The 17,532-nt window shown below is 39.4% G+C and overlaps 1 protein-coding gene across 1 annotated transcript in view; it reads left to right on the top strand.

Annotated features, from left to right (window-relative positions):
• Positions 1-6,790, top strand: part of ZNF236 (zinc finger protein 236) — a 92,143-nt gene extending 85,353 nt beyond the window's left edge. Inside the window, exons 32-33 of the mRNA XM_015412837.1 lie at positions 3,704-3,880; positions 6,666-6,790. Of these exons, the coding sequence (XP_015268323.1) occupies positions 3,704-3,880; positions 6,666-6,790 (302 nt within the window). The remainder of the gene's footprint in view (positions 1-3,703; positions 3,881-6,665) is intronic.
• The last annotated feature ends 10,742 nt before the right edge of the window (positions 6,791-17,532 follow it).

Raw genomic sequence — 17,532 nt, 5'->3', positions numbered from 1 at the left:
ATAGTGGCGTTATTTCTTCTTCTAATTTTTGATACACTTCCACTGTTAGGCCATCTGGTCCTGGCGCCTTTTTCTTCTTTTGTTTATTGAGCGCTTCCGTGATTTCACACATTGTTATTTTTTCGTTTAACAATTTCTTCTGGTCTTCAGAAAAATTACCTAAGTTGTGTTTCTTAAGATACTCATAACATTCTCTCTTATCCTTTGGTTCTTGACTATATAAATTTGTATAGAACTTTTCCACTATTTCTTTCAGTTTCTCATTCATGTGTTCTAAATTCCCGTTTTCATTTTTTAATACAGAAATAGTTCTTTTCTCTTTTTCCTTTCTTAGTCTATAAGCTAGCCATCTCGTTGGTTTGTTTGCTGTTTCAAAATAGTATGCCTTTGCATATTCTATTTTCTTTGCTATCTCTTGCGTCAGCAACATATTCACTTGGTGTTGAATTAATTTTATTCTTATTCTTACGTCTTCTAAATTTCCATCTTTTTTAAGCTTCCCTTCTTCTATTTTTATGCGTTCTGTTAACTTTTTATATTTTTCATGTTTCTGTTTTCTCTTCCAAATATCCTGGGTTGTAAACAGCCCTCTCAGATAAGCTTTTAATGTGTCCCAGATTGTATTCAAGGTTACATCTTCTGTTCTATTTATTTTTATGAACTCTTTAACTTCTTTTTTAAGTTTCCCAAAAAAAGTTCTATCTTGTAGTAACCCCACATTCAATCTCCATCTTGTGTTTTTAACCTCAGTTTGGAGCGCTAACCACATTGGATTGTGATCGGCGAAGGTATTCGGTAGTATTTCCACTTCAATTAGATCTCTTGCCTGTTCTATATTTAACCACATCATGTCTATGCGTGACCATGATTTAAATCTTGATGAGAAGAATGTGTAATCCTTTTTCTGCGGGTTCCTTGTTCTCCAGATATCTATTAGGTTCAGTTCTTCCGCCATTTGGAGAAAAGCCTTTGGAAGCAACGTACCATGTCCTACTGTTTTCTTAACTCTTTTCCTATCATCCTTCTCATTAAGCACAGCGTTAAAGTCTCCGACCAAAATTATGTCTCCTGGACATTCTTTCACTAAGATTTCTTTTAAGCCTTTATAAAAACTTTCTTGATCTTGATTTGGTGCATAAATGTTTACAACATGGGAACTTTTACCATTATATCTAATCTGCACCACAAGAATCCTTCCATTTTTTGATTTATATTTAAGTTCCGGATTAAGATGTTCTTTTATGTAGGTTACCACTCCTCTTTTCTTTACATCATCTGAGGCCACAAACATCTTTCCTAGTTTTTTACATTCCAAATATTTGATGTGGTCTTCTTTTATATGCGTTTCTTGGAAGCATGCAATATTTGGATTTAGTTTTGTTGTTTGGTGAAAAATGTTTTTCCGTTTTTGAGGGCTATTTAGTCCGTTAACATTTACCGATAGTATTAAGAGGTTTTTAGTAGCCATCTTTCTTATCTTTCTTTGTTGAAACTATTGTCTTCAGTTGTAGTCTGGTCCTTATTTGTGATTCCGATCTGTGTCTTATTTGTCGTCTCCTTTGTTCCCTTCTTATTTCATCTTTCTCTTTTTCTGTGGTTTCTTCCTGCGCTGTAGCTTCTTCTTGTGAATCTTGATCTTTCCCCTCATCTTTTTCCTCTTCCTCCTCTTCTCTCTCTGTGTTCCACCCCAATTCTTCACCTTCTTTTTCTAAGAAGTGCTCTAATTTAAAGATAGAGTCAATTCTATATCTTCTCGTTTTATATGTAAAGAGAAGCCCTTCTGGTAGCAGCCACGTATATTGGATTTGATTTTTCCTCAGCAGTACTGTTAGAATTTCATAATCTCTACGTTTTTCTCTAACTCTCCACGGAGTTTCTTTTAGAATCTTAACTTCAGCTCCCAGAATTGTTAATTTATTGGAGTTGGCCGCATGGATAATCTGATCCCTGGTTTTTTTCCTATGGAATTTAACATGGACTTCTCTTGGAAGTTTGTGAATTTTTGTATATCTAGAAGTTTTTCGTTGTACCGTATCTACATCTTCTAATATCTCTTTTTCATTGTCCATACCAAATTGTTCAACCACGTTTTTTATTAAAACTTCTTTTAAGTCCTTATCTAATTGTTCGCTCACATTTTGGAATCTTATTATGGTTCCTGCTTTTTCCATCTCTAATTCGATAAGGGTTTGTTCCATTTTTTTTACCTTACTTTTTACCTCTTGGACGTCTTGATCTATATCATCTACCTTTTCTTCTAGTTGTGTTGTATTTTCCATAATTTTTTGAATTTCAGCCTTTATCTCTTTTGTATCAGATTTTAATTGTGTTGAGAGGTCATTGATTTTTATGTGTAGAGGCTCCAACTCTTTTCTCATTGTTTCACTAGTCTGTTGAGCTGCTTGCTTTAAGTAATCTGCCAACATTGTTTGCATATCATTTGCAGTCAGAGGAGTACCGCCTGCTTTTAATTGGGAGAGACCTCCCCCTTGGCTAGGAGAGGGAGATGGAGATGGTTTTTTAAAAGTTCCTGATGCCATTTTACTTTTATGGTTTCCCTCTTAGATCACAACTTGGTATTCTTAAATTACTGTTATTATTATTATTGGGGTGTTTTATTATTATTTTTGTTTGTTTGTTTATTATTTTTTTCACAGTGTTTTGGTGTCAGTATTGGTATCAATTTTTCCCCTCTGTATCACTTTAAGCCACTTTGGAGCAGGTTCCTGTTATGTCTTATTTTGTTTTTTTCTGTTTATGTATTTTTTCCTAGTTTTTCTCTCTATTTTACCTCCTACTTTTCTTAATCCTACTTCTACTTCTTATTTCAAGCTCCCTTTGTTTATTTTTTCCCTCTCCGTTTTTTGCGTAAGACTCTGATCTTTTACAACAGTATTTTATGCCTATTATCCACTTCTTCCCGCCGTTTGCGCAAGTCCCCGGCTGCTTACTACGTAGTCCTACTTTACAGCTGTTATTAATCTCTCCTTTCTTCTTCCGTCTTTTGCGTAAGTCCCTATTGCCTCCTTTTGCCTATTACACTGTCTCCAACTACTGACGCTGTCGTTTTTTGCACACGCTCTCTCTTCGGCTCTCCACGCCCCGACCGTTTGATGCTCGGCACGCCACTCTCCGCTCAGCTCAGCTCCACTCCTTCCGGCTCCTATTGCCTCCTTTTGCCTGTTACGCCGTCCCCGGTCATCAACACTGTCGTCCTTGCGCACGCTTCTCCCCAAATAATTCCTATAGGTATTCTTTCTTATCTACATCTCTGCCTTCTGTCCTGAGCTGGTAACAAAAAGCATGCATTCTGGAATGTTACAAGACATAATTCAGTAGGGGCAACTCACAGGCAAGGACTCAATTGGCTGGTCACTGTGGGCTTTCCAATCAGATTTATTTTTTGAATATTCCAAATAATTCCTATAGGTATTCTTTCTTATCTACATCTCTGCCTTCTGTCCTGAGCTGGTAACAAAAAGCATGCATTCTGGAATGTTACAAGACATAATTCAGTAGGGGCAACTCACAGGCAAGGACTCAATTGGCTGGTCACTGTGGGCTTTCCAATCAGATTTATTTTTTGAATCTTGGGTCCTTATAGCCAGTTCAAATGACATTAGTGTCAATATGAAATTATGATATTTTCCAGTATGATATTTTCCACTTTGCCATTATTTAATTTTTATTATTATTATAACAGGAGAACGGCCATTTCAATGCACGTTGTGTGAGAAAGCTTTTAACCAGAAGAGTGCACTGCAAGTTCATATGAAAAAACACACAGGAGAACGACCATACAAATGTGACTACTGTGCAATGGGCTTTACCCAGAAAAGTAATATGAAGCTTCACATGAAGCGAGCTCATGGCTATGCTGGTAATTATTCTTTGCTATGTAAAAGTATGTAGAGAAGACTGTTGGTCTTAATTCATCCCTAGAATCTAAAATAAAGTGCCAAAAGTATATTTTAGTCATCTCATCATATTATGGCAGAGCTATTGAAAACTACAGGGCCAGTCACAAAGTCTGGATTCAGTCCTCTGGCAATGATTTGTGAAGTTACCTCTTCCTTCAAGTTAGCCTAATATGTATCCTAATAGTAATAAACTGTATCAACACTTCTGCTGATAACAAATTCATTTGCAGTGATGTCATAGTGAAGAGCTCTACTCTGTCTGAAGCTTGTATTTTGTACCTTTCTGATCTCTAAGCTGAAGAATCCTATTATGACTGTTCAGGATTTTTGTCACAAGCAGTGATGATGAACAAGAGGGCCACTTTCTTTTACAAAATCTATGCTAGCACTCCATTAGAATAATTTTCATTTTGATGAATAATGTAATATAATACAAAACCATACTACAGCTTCCATTGAAAGTGGGGGTCATAGGCTTTTTGGTGTGTGTGAGATACCAGGATACCTAATTTTCAATATGGCCCCATCTGCAGATAACATAAATCCACAGGTTGCGGTCATGTACCCAAAAGGGGGGGGGGATATTTCCATGAACATTTCAGAGTGGCACCACTGGATAATTCGCTAGATTAAAAAACTTAATTTAAAAATCTAAATTAATTTTTTTTCCAGAATGCATGTGACTTTCAGAAAGAATTGCCTTTTCTCTCTGGGTGTATTAATAGGGGTGGGCCTGAATGGGCTGACAAACTCAAGTTTGTGGCTGGTCAGTTGGCATAAACGTTCCACAAACTTTCAAGCAGTTTGTGGCAGTTCATGAATGGATACATTTCCATACATTTCCGCTCAATCAAAATGTTTATCACAATTCAAAGCAATAAGGAATGGGACTTGGAGAGCATGTAGAGAAGTATCAAGAGGAGGTTCCCTGCGTGTTTGATGTCTCTAGCTTGCACAGGGTCCATTCTGTACACTCCAGAACCTATGCCAGAAAGCACTTTCCTGGGGGAACCTTCTTTAGAGGGCCATAACTAAGACCCTGTAAATCCAATTCTCACCAAACTTGGAGGGCAGGTAGAGGAGAGTCCGCCAGAGGTCCCCATCAAGTTTGGTGTCTCTAGCATGCTGGCGGGGGTGGCATTCTATCGCATCACACACTGAATTGGTTTGGTGCTTAAAAGTTTGTGACAGTTTGCAGCTCATGAACTAGGCATGTCACAAACTGAACCACATTTTCCAAGTTTGTGCCCATCCCTATGTATTAATGATATTTCCATTGTTGGCCATACACGGTAATGGAACAGCTGTATTAACAGCTGTATCAATTTTGAAAAATGAAGGAGCATTTTAAAATGTAAATTGTTAACTTGCAATATAGGTTAGACTCTAGGAATGGACACCAATCGCCTAGTGAACTAAAGTTTGTCATGAATTTTGGCCTGTTTGGAGTTCGGGAACCTAAGTTCGTGAACTGAAGAACCAAGGTGAACTACCACAACTTTTCATGAAACAGCTGCACAGTGGGGAGAACCTCCCTGGCCCACAGTCTTCTGCAGAAGACAGCCTGAAACAGCAGAGTGCCCCTCAGCCGTTTTTCTGGCTTTCTGCAAATGCTGTTTAAAGTGACTGTGGTTCCTTTCAATGGGGTTTGCAGGGCCACAAACCAAACAAACTGGTTTGGTTGCGTTTGGGGTTCAGTCCATGGGTCGCCATGGAGCCCCAACCAAACCGCCTTTCTCTGGTAGCCTCTCTTGTTCTGATTCAGTGACATTTTATAGTTGGAGGAGGCCAGAGCTCTCTTATCACAGTAGTTTGAATGAAAGAGCAGATCAAACACACATTTTTCTTTGTGTGAGTAGAATCATAGAATTGGAAGGGGCCATAAAGACCATCTAGTCCAACCTCCTGCTCAATGCAGGATCAGCCTAAAGCATCCCTGACAAAATTTCATCCAGCTGTTGCTTGAAGGCTGCCAGTGATGGAGAGCTCACCAGCTCCCTAGGCAGCTGATTCCACTGCTGAACTATTAACAAACAAAATCCTAATATCCAGCTGATATCTGTCTGGCCATAATTTAAACCCATTATTGTGAGTCCTATCTTCTGATGCTCTCCTCTAAGCCTTTCAAATACTTAAAGAGAGTGATCATGTCCCCCCTCAGCCTCCTCTTCTCAAGACTGAACATTCCCAAGTCCCTCAGCCTTTCCTCATAGGGCTTGGTCTCCAGGCCCCTGATCACTCTTGTTGCTGTCTTCTGTACCCACTCCATTCTGTCCACATCCTTTTTGAAGTGAGGCCCCCAGAACTGTAGACAGTACTCCAGGTACAACCTGACCATGTGGTGTACAGTGGGATAATGACATCTTGTGATTTGGATGTTATGCTTCTTTTGATACACCGCAAGACTGCAGTATCCTTTTTAGCCACTTCATCACACTGACTGCTCAGATTTAGCTTTCTTATTTAGTAGATCTGCTCCCTACATTTAAATTGGTGGGTAACCTGAAAGCAAGAGTACTTTGGAGCCCGTGCAAAGCTCTGTATCCAGCTAATTGTATTGACAAGAATGGAGAAGACTTAATTTTTAGGTCAATGGCACATGGTGTGACTGGCAGTAGTTTCCTTTTCCAACAAAAATAATGCATTTCTTACTCTATTCTCTTATCAAATACCTTTTATATTTGATGGTGTATGTTTGTTAGGTCTTGTTCTGTATCTCTTTGCATTCTTTCTGTTGTCCCTTAGGTGCAGTCCAAGAATCCACTAGTCATCAAGGACAGGAAGGTGAAGACATTAATCGTGCTTTGAACTTGGAGGAGGTTGTTCAGGAAGCTTCAAATGAATGGCAGAGCATAACCAATATTTTTTGATGATCCCTATTATGAAAGCTGGAAATGCTTTCAGGATTAGAATTTTTTTTAAAAAAATAGTTGTCTGTGGATTTTTACTATGAAAACTTTGCATATTGAAAATTATAAGATAATATAGCTTTTTAATTGTTTACAGAAATAAAGAATAATTGTCTTTTTGTACGATTGATCAATATTGGAGAAACATCAGATAAAGTTTGCTTTATTGTCTATAATCAGTGATCTCAGGTACATAAACTTGTTCGTTCTTTGAATCCACCGTAAGTGTATCAAATTAAAAAAAATACAAAAACTTGATATCAGTGAAGGTTGATTAACAGGTAGGACATACGGAAGTTCTCCTCATTGTGACAATACATTGACTGTTTAACGCTGTTTTGGCTTGAAGCATGCTGTAGAGATTTCATGCTATAATACAGACATTACAGCCACATTCCTAGGCATAACTTGGGATAAATCCCATTTAACTCAGTGGGATTTACTTCCAGGTAGCCATGCAGATCATTGGTTTGGAAATGCCTGGTTTTATTTAAGTCCCTTTTGAGGAGTGATTTAAAATTAATTGGTATTATATTATACATATTGACCTTCACGTTGCTGGTAAGACAGAAAATGATGGGCCCAGTTCCTTTTATTTCATGACTGTTGCCCTTTTTCTCTCTAATAGTATATGTTCAGCTAGAAATTCAACAATAACTGTACAAAGAAAATCTGGCTACCCAACAGTAACAGCTCCTCAAATTGGACAGGTATGTCTTCTGTGTAGGTAGAACAATGAAAACATAAGCCATAGATGGTAGGATATATCAGATAGTATATTGTCTACCCAATACAGTCAGCTGTAGCACTGGTTGTGTCAGTTTTATCTGTGTATCTTCAGACAGACATCCTCAAATTGGAACTTTTTTTTTCTTGCCATCATCCTGAAAGTTTTTAAGATTTTTAAAGCTACCTAACCCTCTCAGTATTGCTCTGAAGGGTCCCATTTACACTGAATGGGTATATTCATATCAAAAAGAAACACTGGAAAAAGGCTTATGTTCTGTTTTAGACATTCCAAAGACAGAAAAATCTTGCTTGATCTGACTTTGATTTTTTAAAAAAAATTATTTATATGTTATGTATGTGTGTGTAGGTGTATATATATATATATATATATTCTTATATGTATATTTAAGCCTCTGGCTGGCTGATGAGTATATTTTGTAAATAATCCAGTTAAAATAATTCATAAAGTTTTCAACTTTAAATGAACACTTCATAAACAGTATTTCATTCATTTTATTGTAATGTAGACATGCATTTTACTTTTTGAAAAATAATTGCTTTTTATTCGCTCTCAGTTCCAGAAGGAAGCTGTATGTACATATAATTTACATTTTATGTATTATAAGACTGGTACTTTCTATTTCCTGAGAGGGGAAGAATAATCACTGCTTTTGATAGGATGCTCATAATTTTTTTGTTAACTACGAACATATGTATATAAGTAATACAGCTGGTGACTTGAAAATAACACTTCTGTTATGTGGAAATATTTAAGACAGACGTATGTTAAATAATTTTTTTTTCAAAAATCTATTTTGTGTCTGATATTTTTCTCCCCCCCCCCAAGCTCTGAATGGACATTCCTATTGATTGGAAGGAGGGGGCATTAATTAACCATTACCATTACACAGGTCCAAGACAGTGTGTTTATTTTACAAAATGTATATCCCACCTTTTTGCACTCACAAGGGTTACCAAGGCAACTAAAAAAATAAAACATACATTATAAAAATCACATTTTAAAACCATTAAAATTAATCCAACCCCAAAATGCACACATCATTAAAACAATTAAAATAAATTAAAAATAAAAACAGCAATTAAAACATTGGCCAGGAAGGATGGATTACTGAGGGAATTCCAACAAAATGAAAAGTCTTCATCCACTCACTGAAGGGGACAGATTAATCACCCTGGAGAGAGAGTTCCAGAGCTTTGTTGCCACAACCAAAAAGGCTCTCTCTCAAGTTGCAAGCCACCTGATCTCAGAAGGTGGAGGCACCCAAAGCAGGGCCTCTGAAGATGACCATAGCAGTTGGGCAGGTTCTTCTACCAGACAGACAGACAACCTTTATTTGCATGTAGTTCTTCTATCATAGAAAATTCACTTTAAAAATTCACATCAAAGTACATATGTTTCACTATTAGTAGCAATGATTTTGGCAAGACCAATGAAACTGAAGTTAATTCCACAGATTTTAATGTACTCCATTTTACGTGATAGTTCAGAATTAGCTCCAGCTTTGCATTTTGCCTCCCACAACTCCTCTGCCTGTGCAGAGCAGTCTTGAGGAATCTTGTAGAGCTTTAGCTAGGGACCAGGAACCCTTTCCCTTCCCTTAAGAAGAGAAGCTTATTCAGTAGAAGCCTAATAGCTAGGTAAATGTTTCCTTGTTCTTTAACCTACCCTTACTAGTATAATTCTTTTCAGAGGTCAGGTCCATTTTGTACAAACAGCACACCTGGGTGTACAAAAGAGCTACTCCCAGGCCATTTCAGTAACCTGCATGACAGTTGCCAGGCTCATCTTTTTCAGCAGCTGCATCCTGCCATCAGTGTTTTATGCCCTTTTCCTATAATGTTCCTGTGCCTCCATTTGACTGTTTCTTGTACTGGAGGGAAAAGCTCTGTGAAAGAAGGAGGAGGAATGATTTTGCCCCTTACATCTTCTCACTTCATCATGTTGCATGGCTGTAGCCCTGGAGTCTACACCCAAGGTTCCTGGGGCGCAGACTGAGAATAGGGGACCCCTTCTGATGGGTCACCTTCCCTGATGGGAGGCACCACAGGGGAACGGGGGTCCATGGTTTCTGCAAATTCCTTGCCAACCCAGGAGGAGGCTGGAACTGGGGCCTCACAAACCTCTGGGGTGTACAGCCTGTGTTACATCTGTGGCCAACTCAGACATTTCAAGTGGGAGTGTCTTTTAAGGGAATGCAATGCAGGCCCATGACAGCTAGGGTGCCCTGCCCCCCATCGCTAATCATAATGGTTGAAATTGTTGGACGCCACCTCACAGCCCTGTTGGACAGTGGCAGTACATTATCCGTGATTAGGATTTTGTTGCTGCCGGACTTGCCAGTCTTATGGAGGGCCACCATTCACATGCTGCTACTATTTATTCACATCCTCAAACATACATCTTAAACTTGCATGTCTGTGTTTCTTTCCTTGAGACACACAGCCCACAGGGTTAAACAAAGAGTTAACTTTTATTTATAGTTTGAACACAACACTGAAGAAAATCACATAAAGGTTATGTTTCTTTTCAACTGAACTTTTGAACTGTTTCCAGCATTTGGGATTCCAGCATTTGCAATCTTTTGTTACAAAAGGGTGAATCTCCTCGCTGGAACTCCAAATCTACTCCCATTCATGTATCTGGTCACCAATTCATCACTCTTGGGCTGGGAAGTCCATTGTATGGATACCCAGGTGAATTGGTTATGGTCCCACACTAAAGTAGTCTTCACATAAATATTCTTGAACCCAGAGCTCTAAGGTAAGCAAGCTTTTGTAGCTTGTCTCTCTCATCCTGGGGAGAAATGTACAGACATATATGGACAAGGCAAAGGGGCTGTGGCTCAATGGTAGAACATCTGTTTGGCGGCTGGTCCCAGGTTCAACCAGCAACATCTCTAGTTTAAAAGATGAGGTAGTAGGTGATGTGAAAGACCCCTATCAGAGACCCCAGAGAGTGGCTGCCATTCTGAGTAGACAATACTGACTTCAGTAGACTAATGGTCTGATTCGGTATAAGGCAGCTCAATGTTTCTGCGTGACAACTCCACAGTCATGCATTATTTGAACAGCCCAGGGCGGGGGGAGCACAGTCTCTTTGGCATTATGTCAGGAAGCCTCTCTCATTTGGGAATGGGCCACAGACCACAAAGTAGGTTTCCAGGCTATGCAGGAAGGGACAACAAGTTAGTGGATGCTTTAAGCCATTAATCTCAGGAGAACTATGATTGGTCTATATCTGACAGATTTCTCCTCCCTCTGTTCTTAAAATGGGGAAGTGTTTTGGTAGGTCTATTTACCACTTTCCTCAATATAATTTGCAAAAAACAAAACAAAACACACACGTTTAAGGTCAGAAAGGACCCCTCATCTCTTGGGGATGTCTTCCCCTTGCAGACCAATTTATTCTCTGCCTTCCTTCTCATTCCCCTAATTACTCAAACTCTCAGCAAAATGTTACAGGATGGGACATTTGCCTCAGTTTGGTGTAGTGGTTAGGAGCACAGACTCTAATCTGGGAGAACCAGCTTTGATTTTCCACTCCTTCAAATGCAGTTGCTGGTGTAATCTTGGGTCAGTTACAAGTTCTTTCAGAGATGTTCTCTCATGAGTTCTTGAGAGAGCTCTCTCAGCCACACCTACATCACAGGGTGTCTGTTGTGGGGAGGGGAAGGGAAAGATTTGTAGGCTGCTCTGAGACTCCTTCGGGTAGTGAAGGGTGGGGTATAAATCCAATCTCTTCTTCTCATCCTCATTGCCCCTTATTGACAGGCATTGTTGGGTCACTAACATTGTTGGGTCACATCCAGGAACAGAATTTATACTTTGAGCTCCAGATCTTCTACATACTGGAGATATCTACACCATAATTGCCATGCTATGAGGTTTAGCGACTGGTTCACCCAACCTTGCAAGTGATCTTCTCCTAGGAAGATCAGAGAATTCTATTAGAAGCTAGAAAACCTACAAGCTGAATCTAAGTCCTTCTTCAAAGGATTGGCCAACCTTTATCTACCCTCCATTTGTCCCTACTCCACAATGGAATCTTTCATTAGCCCTCTCAAAACTCAAGTCCAAACCATTTGAGCCAGGCCACCTGTGCCCTGCAATTCCTCTCGGCAAAGACTACCTCCTTGGTAACTAACACCTCTCAAGAGTGACCTAGACTCAGGCCCTCAGATCAGAATCTCCTTTCTACAGAGTTCATGCCAAAAAGGTGGTACTTTGCCTCAGCCTTCCTTTCTTTCTGAAAGTAGTCCCTTCCTCCTCCACCAAGACATTATACTTTCCAATGCAAAGGATGATAAAGAACTGGCATAGGAATTGCCAATTTAGACAAAACAGAGATCTATTTACAGATTTTCAGGGACCCAAGAAGGGTTTTAAAATCTCACCACAAACCATTTTATAATTGACCGTGTTCCTCATTTGTGAAAGGCACAAGGAAGCCTGTCCTTTTCAGGTTACAGCTCACTACTAGATCTCAGGCCTCTTCATCTGTCTTCAGCACCTGCTCCTTGACATCTGCAAGGCAGGCACTTGGATCACTCCTTCAACTTTCACTAAGTATTACATGAACAATATGGACTCCAGAGGTGCTTCAGCTGTAGGCAAAGCAGTCCTACATAGTATCTTTTGTTAAGAACTTCACTCCCTCTTCCCTGGTAAATTCTCTTGATAATCTCCCATGTGGAACCAAACAGAAGACATGACGATGAAAATGGGGTTGCACTTACCTGTAACTTATGTTCATTGAGTGTCGTTCTGTGCAGGCGTACATCCCTCCCTCAATCCCCTCTGTGAGCTCTTTGGTCTTCATCGGATGGGATGTACCTCTTCTAGTAGTGGCTCAAAGGACTGAGAGAAGAAGGTGCTCTCCTCTCTTTTGTAGGTCCTTTGGGCAAAAAAACCACACCAAAGGGTGGGACAGCACCTCACACTCTCAGGAGCTTTAGAACATCCATGGTTGGCCTGCACAGAAGAACACTAGATGAACACTGGTTACATGTAAGCGCAACCATGTGTCAGTCCCATTTGTATCTAACAGGTGGGGTATAAATCCAATCTCCTTCCGCGCTTCCTTCCTCACTTCCTCCCTTCCTGCCTTCCTTCCTTCCTTCCTTCCTTCCTCTCTCCCTCCTTCTTTCTTTCTTTCTTTCTTTCTTTCTTTCTTTCTTTCTTTCTTTCTTTCTTTCTTTCTTTCTTTCTTTATGTTACTACTATGTTACTGTCTCCCTCTTCTCCTCTTCCCCACTGATTTTTCCAGCATTGGCTCACAATAATTCCAGTAATTCACATTGTAAAATGATGCCTGCTTCCCATGCCATTACCCTCTATAAATTCTCTTGAATGTATGGGCTTGCTCCATTGCTATTTCAAAAGCAGCAGTGCTACAGTATTTTGTTTAGTTGGGGGTTTTAATAACCCTAGGTACACTGGGTGGATTTGTGCTTTCTCTGAAATGCTTATTCAATGTATCCTCCAAAGTTTTAAATCTCCCAGCTATCCTGTTTGGGGCCTGATTTAAATATGTAAAAAAATGAGATAATATAAAGAACTGCACCACATAAGGCTGCAGATGGAAGAATCCATTCCTTTGCTCTCCTATGTTAAAACTCCTTCCAATAGAAATCTGGCACAATGAACAAAAACAGGATAGAAGCTTTCTCCCTGAATGCTAGTTTTCTATTTACTTGGACACAAGATGGAAGATGGGTGCGTACAAAGTAGCTGATTAATTTAGGTATCTGGGAATAGTGGTCCAATCCAGCCTATTTTGGACTAAGCATGTCCAATACCTCAAACAAAAAACTGACTTAGCTCTCTTGGCTTTAAGGAAGTTTTTCTTTATTCAAGGAACTCTATACATGCCAGTGCTTCTGAAGGTGTACAAGGTGCTCGTAATATCACACATGCTGTACAAATTCCAGATCTGGATCCTGGGTCCAATAAAACTGCTAGATAAGCTTCAGTTAGTTGTCTTTCGTAAAGTAATCATTCATAAAGTAATCATTCTACCACCATGTATAGCTTCTTCAGTTGTACAACTTGAATTAGGTCTTCCAGATATCTCGACACTAATTTGGAAAACTACAGTTTTAAATATAGATTGCTAAACTTGGAAGGTCTTCCAGCCTTCACTCTGTCAGTAGCTTGAGAGCAATGCTGGTCAAAATGGAATAGAGCTGTAGACATGGAAGTATACTGACTGGGTTTACAAAAGTCAAGAAATTTAACTGAAAGAAGACAAACCCTGTTTACAGAGAAATTGTTCAAACAGGGTTGGGATTCCTTACAAAAGGATACTGTATGGAAATGTTCCACTCTTCACCTGGAAATTAAGTATTCAACTCAATTTGACCTGCCCCACTATTTCAGCATACCGGATGTCCCAAAATTGAGGTGGTCATATATGATTGTACACTGCAACGCATTGCCAATAGCCCAAATGAAGGGCCATTTCCTGAAGATACCTTTAGAACGGTGCTTTTGTGACTGCTCATTTGACTACAGTTGACTCTTTGAGGAATTTCAGACAGGCGATATATTCCGGTTCAGGAACGGTTCCCAAACAGTTTCTGGTCTGACATTTCAGACAGAACCGTTTTAGAGCCGGTTCCCTACCAGAATATATTTGTACTTTCACACACAAATGCTTCTGTCCTGTTCAGGAAACGGGGCTGAACCGTTTTACCTGTAAACCACTTCCCGCCATTTTTTGCCCGCACGTGTGATCTACGTCTTTTTTAAAAAAATGTTCACTTTAGAGTGCTATAGCGTTATAACACAATGGCAAAACAGCATTATAGCTACCCCATTGGAATGCCTGGAGTGTTGTGTTATAGCGCTCTAAAGTGAACGTTTAAAAAAAAAGCCGGAGATCGCTCATGTGGGTGAAAAACGGCAGGGAAAAGTGGGGAAAAGCAGTGCAGTCTGAAATGGCAAACTGCTTCAGATCCAGCTGTTTACCGGTAGGGGAAAGCCATGTGTGAAATGGCAGCCCTATACCAGTTTACTCCACGACGGATCAAAAATGGCTTCAAACCGGCTTATGTGAAATTCCTCATTGTCTCATATCTTCTATTACTCTCCAAAGCATGATGCAGCCAGAGAAAAAATTATTGGAAAATGGCTACAAAAATATTCAGCCTTTTCCGACATTTTAAGATTAAGACTACTCTTGAACAGTTTTTGTAAATATTGTATTGTGGATATGGCAAACTTCTGTTATACTGTGATTTTTAATTCTTAAATTGTGTTTTCTTTTTATAGTGTATGGCCTATGAGCTGTTAAACTTAAACAAAACTTTAAACTATTTGTATGAAGGTTTTTATGCGAAGAAGCAGGTACTGGTACTGGTACTGCACATTTATTTATTTATTTATTTATTTATTTATTTATTTATTGGGATTTTTACCCTGCCCTCCCCGCAAAGCGGGCTCATGCAGTCTGCAGTGGTGCATATCATTTTCATAACATTTCACCTCTTCATTCTCCGGCATGTATAAACCAAACTTTATATTAATGTTAAAAGAGGAAATGTAACATTGTTTCCAAATTTGATTTTTAAAAATTTGTTATATACCATGATAATGACAACCTTTACAAACTCTCTCTCTGTGTTACTGCAGTTTCATGAGTTTTTGCATAAATCCAGCTCTGGTACTGCTGTGAGAAGAAATCAATATGGGAAAGGTGATGGTTTCTTCCAATATATTCATGTGTGAAGAAATGGTAAAACACCTTTTAAAACTATTACTTGTATGCTGAAGCAAAGATAAGTAACACAAGTTATTTGCAGCAAACAGACCTTGTTGCAATGTGGTGTTGCACAGAGTAGTAATTTGACATAAAATACATTGTATAGGACAGTTGGCATTTCTTGGCCCTCTTGAATCCAGTTTGTTAGGATAGCCAGTCTTGTGGTGAGTTCACATGTTAATTGAAGTGTACAGGTGTTACTGCAAATTGGAATGTGTGGTTGGTTATCCTCCTTCAGTCCAGTAGGTTGTTATGGATTAAAGTTACATAGCACTCAAAATAATTCAATTTCACCCTACAAAGAACCTAATCTGAAAGATTATAAACCTTTCATATTGTGTTAGGAGGGTACACTTATTGTGACTGGATATCACTGAAAGGTTCGTGTTTGCAGTACAGATGTGTTAGGGAGGGGCTGCTTACAAGTGTGTCTTTCTCCAAGAACAACCAGTCAGAGCTGACGTTGAGAGGGAGAGACTTGGAAAACAGGAGTTGAAAAATGACAGGGGCTTAGCAGCAGACAAGCAGGAAGCTTTAGTGCTGAGGTGAAAAGACAGTTTTCTGACTAAGGGAAACAGTATAAAACAGCTGCTTGGAATAGGCTGAAAATAGTAAATTTGTAACTCAAGAACCCCAGTTGTAAGTATAGGACCTTAAGATCAAAAGTTCAGTGTTTTGTTCTTCTAAGTTTCTTGTTTTGATTAACCCAGTGGGCTGTGTGTCTAAGGGAAAGAAACACAGAGACATAATTTAATATCTTGGTCTATGCACATATAGGATATGAGGTGGCAGAGAGTGATTGGACCGATGTTTGAGCACCGACCCCAATAGCTCTGTGTGAATGAGGGATGATTTTTAAAATGGGCTGAGCTACTCTCTCTGTGGATGTCTCTGGAAGTGTGAGAGAGGACGACCTGAGGTGTCAGATGGTCATAACTCTCTACAGATTTTAAAAGAGACAAGAATGGTGTTATGTTTGATGTCCTGACCAGTGTTCCCTCTAAGTGTGAGCTAGCTCACAGTTTTTTACCCTCTGGCTCACACATTTTTGTCTTAGCTCAGGAAGGATGGCTCCAGAGCAAACTAATTTATACAGCAGCCAAATCGCTCACTCACAGCTTTAATGCCAGTAGCTCACAAAGTAGAATTTTTGCTCACAAGACTCCAAAGCTTAGAGGGAACATTGGTCCTGACCTATGTTCAAGCTGAAGAAGAGAGGTTGTATAAGGTGGTAGACACTCTGTGTGAGTGGACAAGAGGTATCACACCATACATGTTGCCCCAAGCTCCTTGGAGAATGGACAAGATAGAAGAGACAGCTGTACAGTTGGGCGCTGTATCCTGGCCAAACCATTTCAGGTTGAAAAGGGAAGACTGCTTGACTGAATGCTCCTTCTTATAAAAATCTTCCATGTACATAGAAACAAGTGTGTCATGAGGACAGCTAGGCATTTGTGTGTGTGTGTGTGTGTGTGTGTATGTAGCAGCATGCAACTATGAGCTTCCACCAGCAGTCTGAAGTAGTACAGTCTTGGAATAACTGTAATGCCTTAGTAGAAATGAGACCAAAGTGTGCGTGAGAGACTAAATAGTGCAATCCTTTGTATAGTTACACCCCTGTGACCCCCATTGATGCCAATGGATTTAGAAGTGTGTAACTCTGCTTGTGATTGCACTATAAATTAATTTTAAGACATCTTTTTGAATAGCAGATGGAGGAAAAGACCTGGGCAGTTTCTCTAGTATATACAGACCCCCTACCTTGTCTGTGGATGGCCTGTTTTTGACCCAGGCCCACCCACTTTACTTTACAGTACAGAGATAGGGATGACTGTTTTCCTCTAAGGAAAGCTGATGATGTTTTTCATGAAAGAAATAGGCTTTTTGTATGGAATAAACTCCTTCAATTTAGTTTGGGCTTGAGCAACCTGTTTAAAGGTACAGACTTTGAACGCAGGATAAAATGATTTGCATTGACTGCAGTCTGTCATTTGAGGGCCCTGACAATTGACATTTATAAGTCAATTCTAAATATATTTATTTACATCCGAGTAATTTTGTTGAGGATGGCATTCTGTGTTCAAAGATGTGCAAAAATGCCTATAACAAGCAAAGATGGGGGAAAACATATTTTCTCTAATGTGTGTCTTCCACTTCCTTTCTAATATTATGCAGAGGCTTCATGCAAAAC

The sequence above is a fragment of the Gekko japonicus genome, unplaced genomic scaffold (genome assembly GCF_001447785.1).
Source record: "Gekko japonicus isolate JY-2015 unplaced genomic scaffold, Gekko_japonicus_V1.1 scaffold1157, whole genome shotgun sequence".
Classification (NCBI taxonomy): domain Eukaryota; kingdom Metazoa; phylum Chordata; class Lepidosauria; order Squamata; family Gekkonidae; genus Gekko; species Gekko japonicus.
Note: the sequence above shows the minus strand (reverse complement) of the source record. Positions and strands in the feature narration are given on the sequence as shown.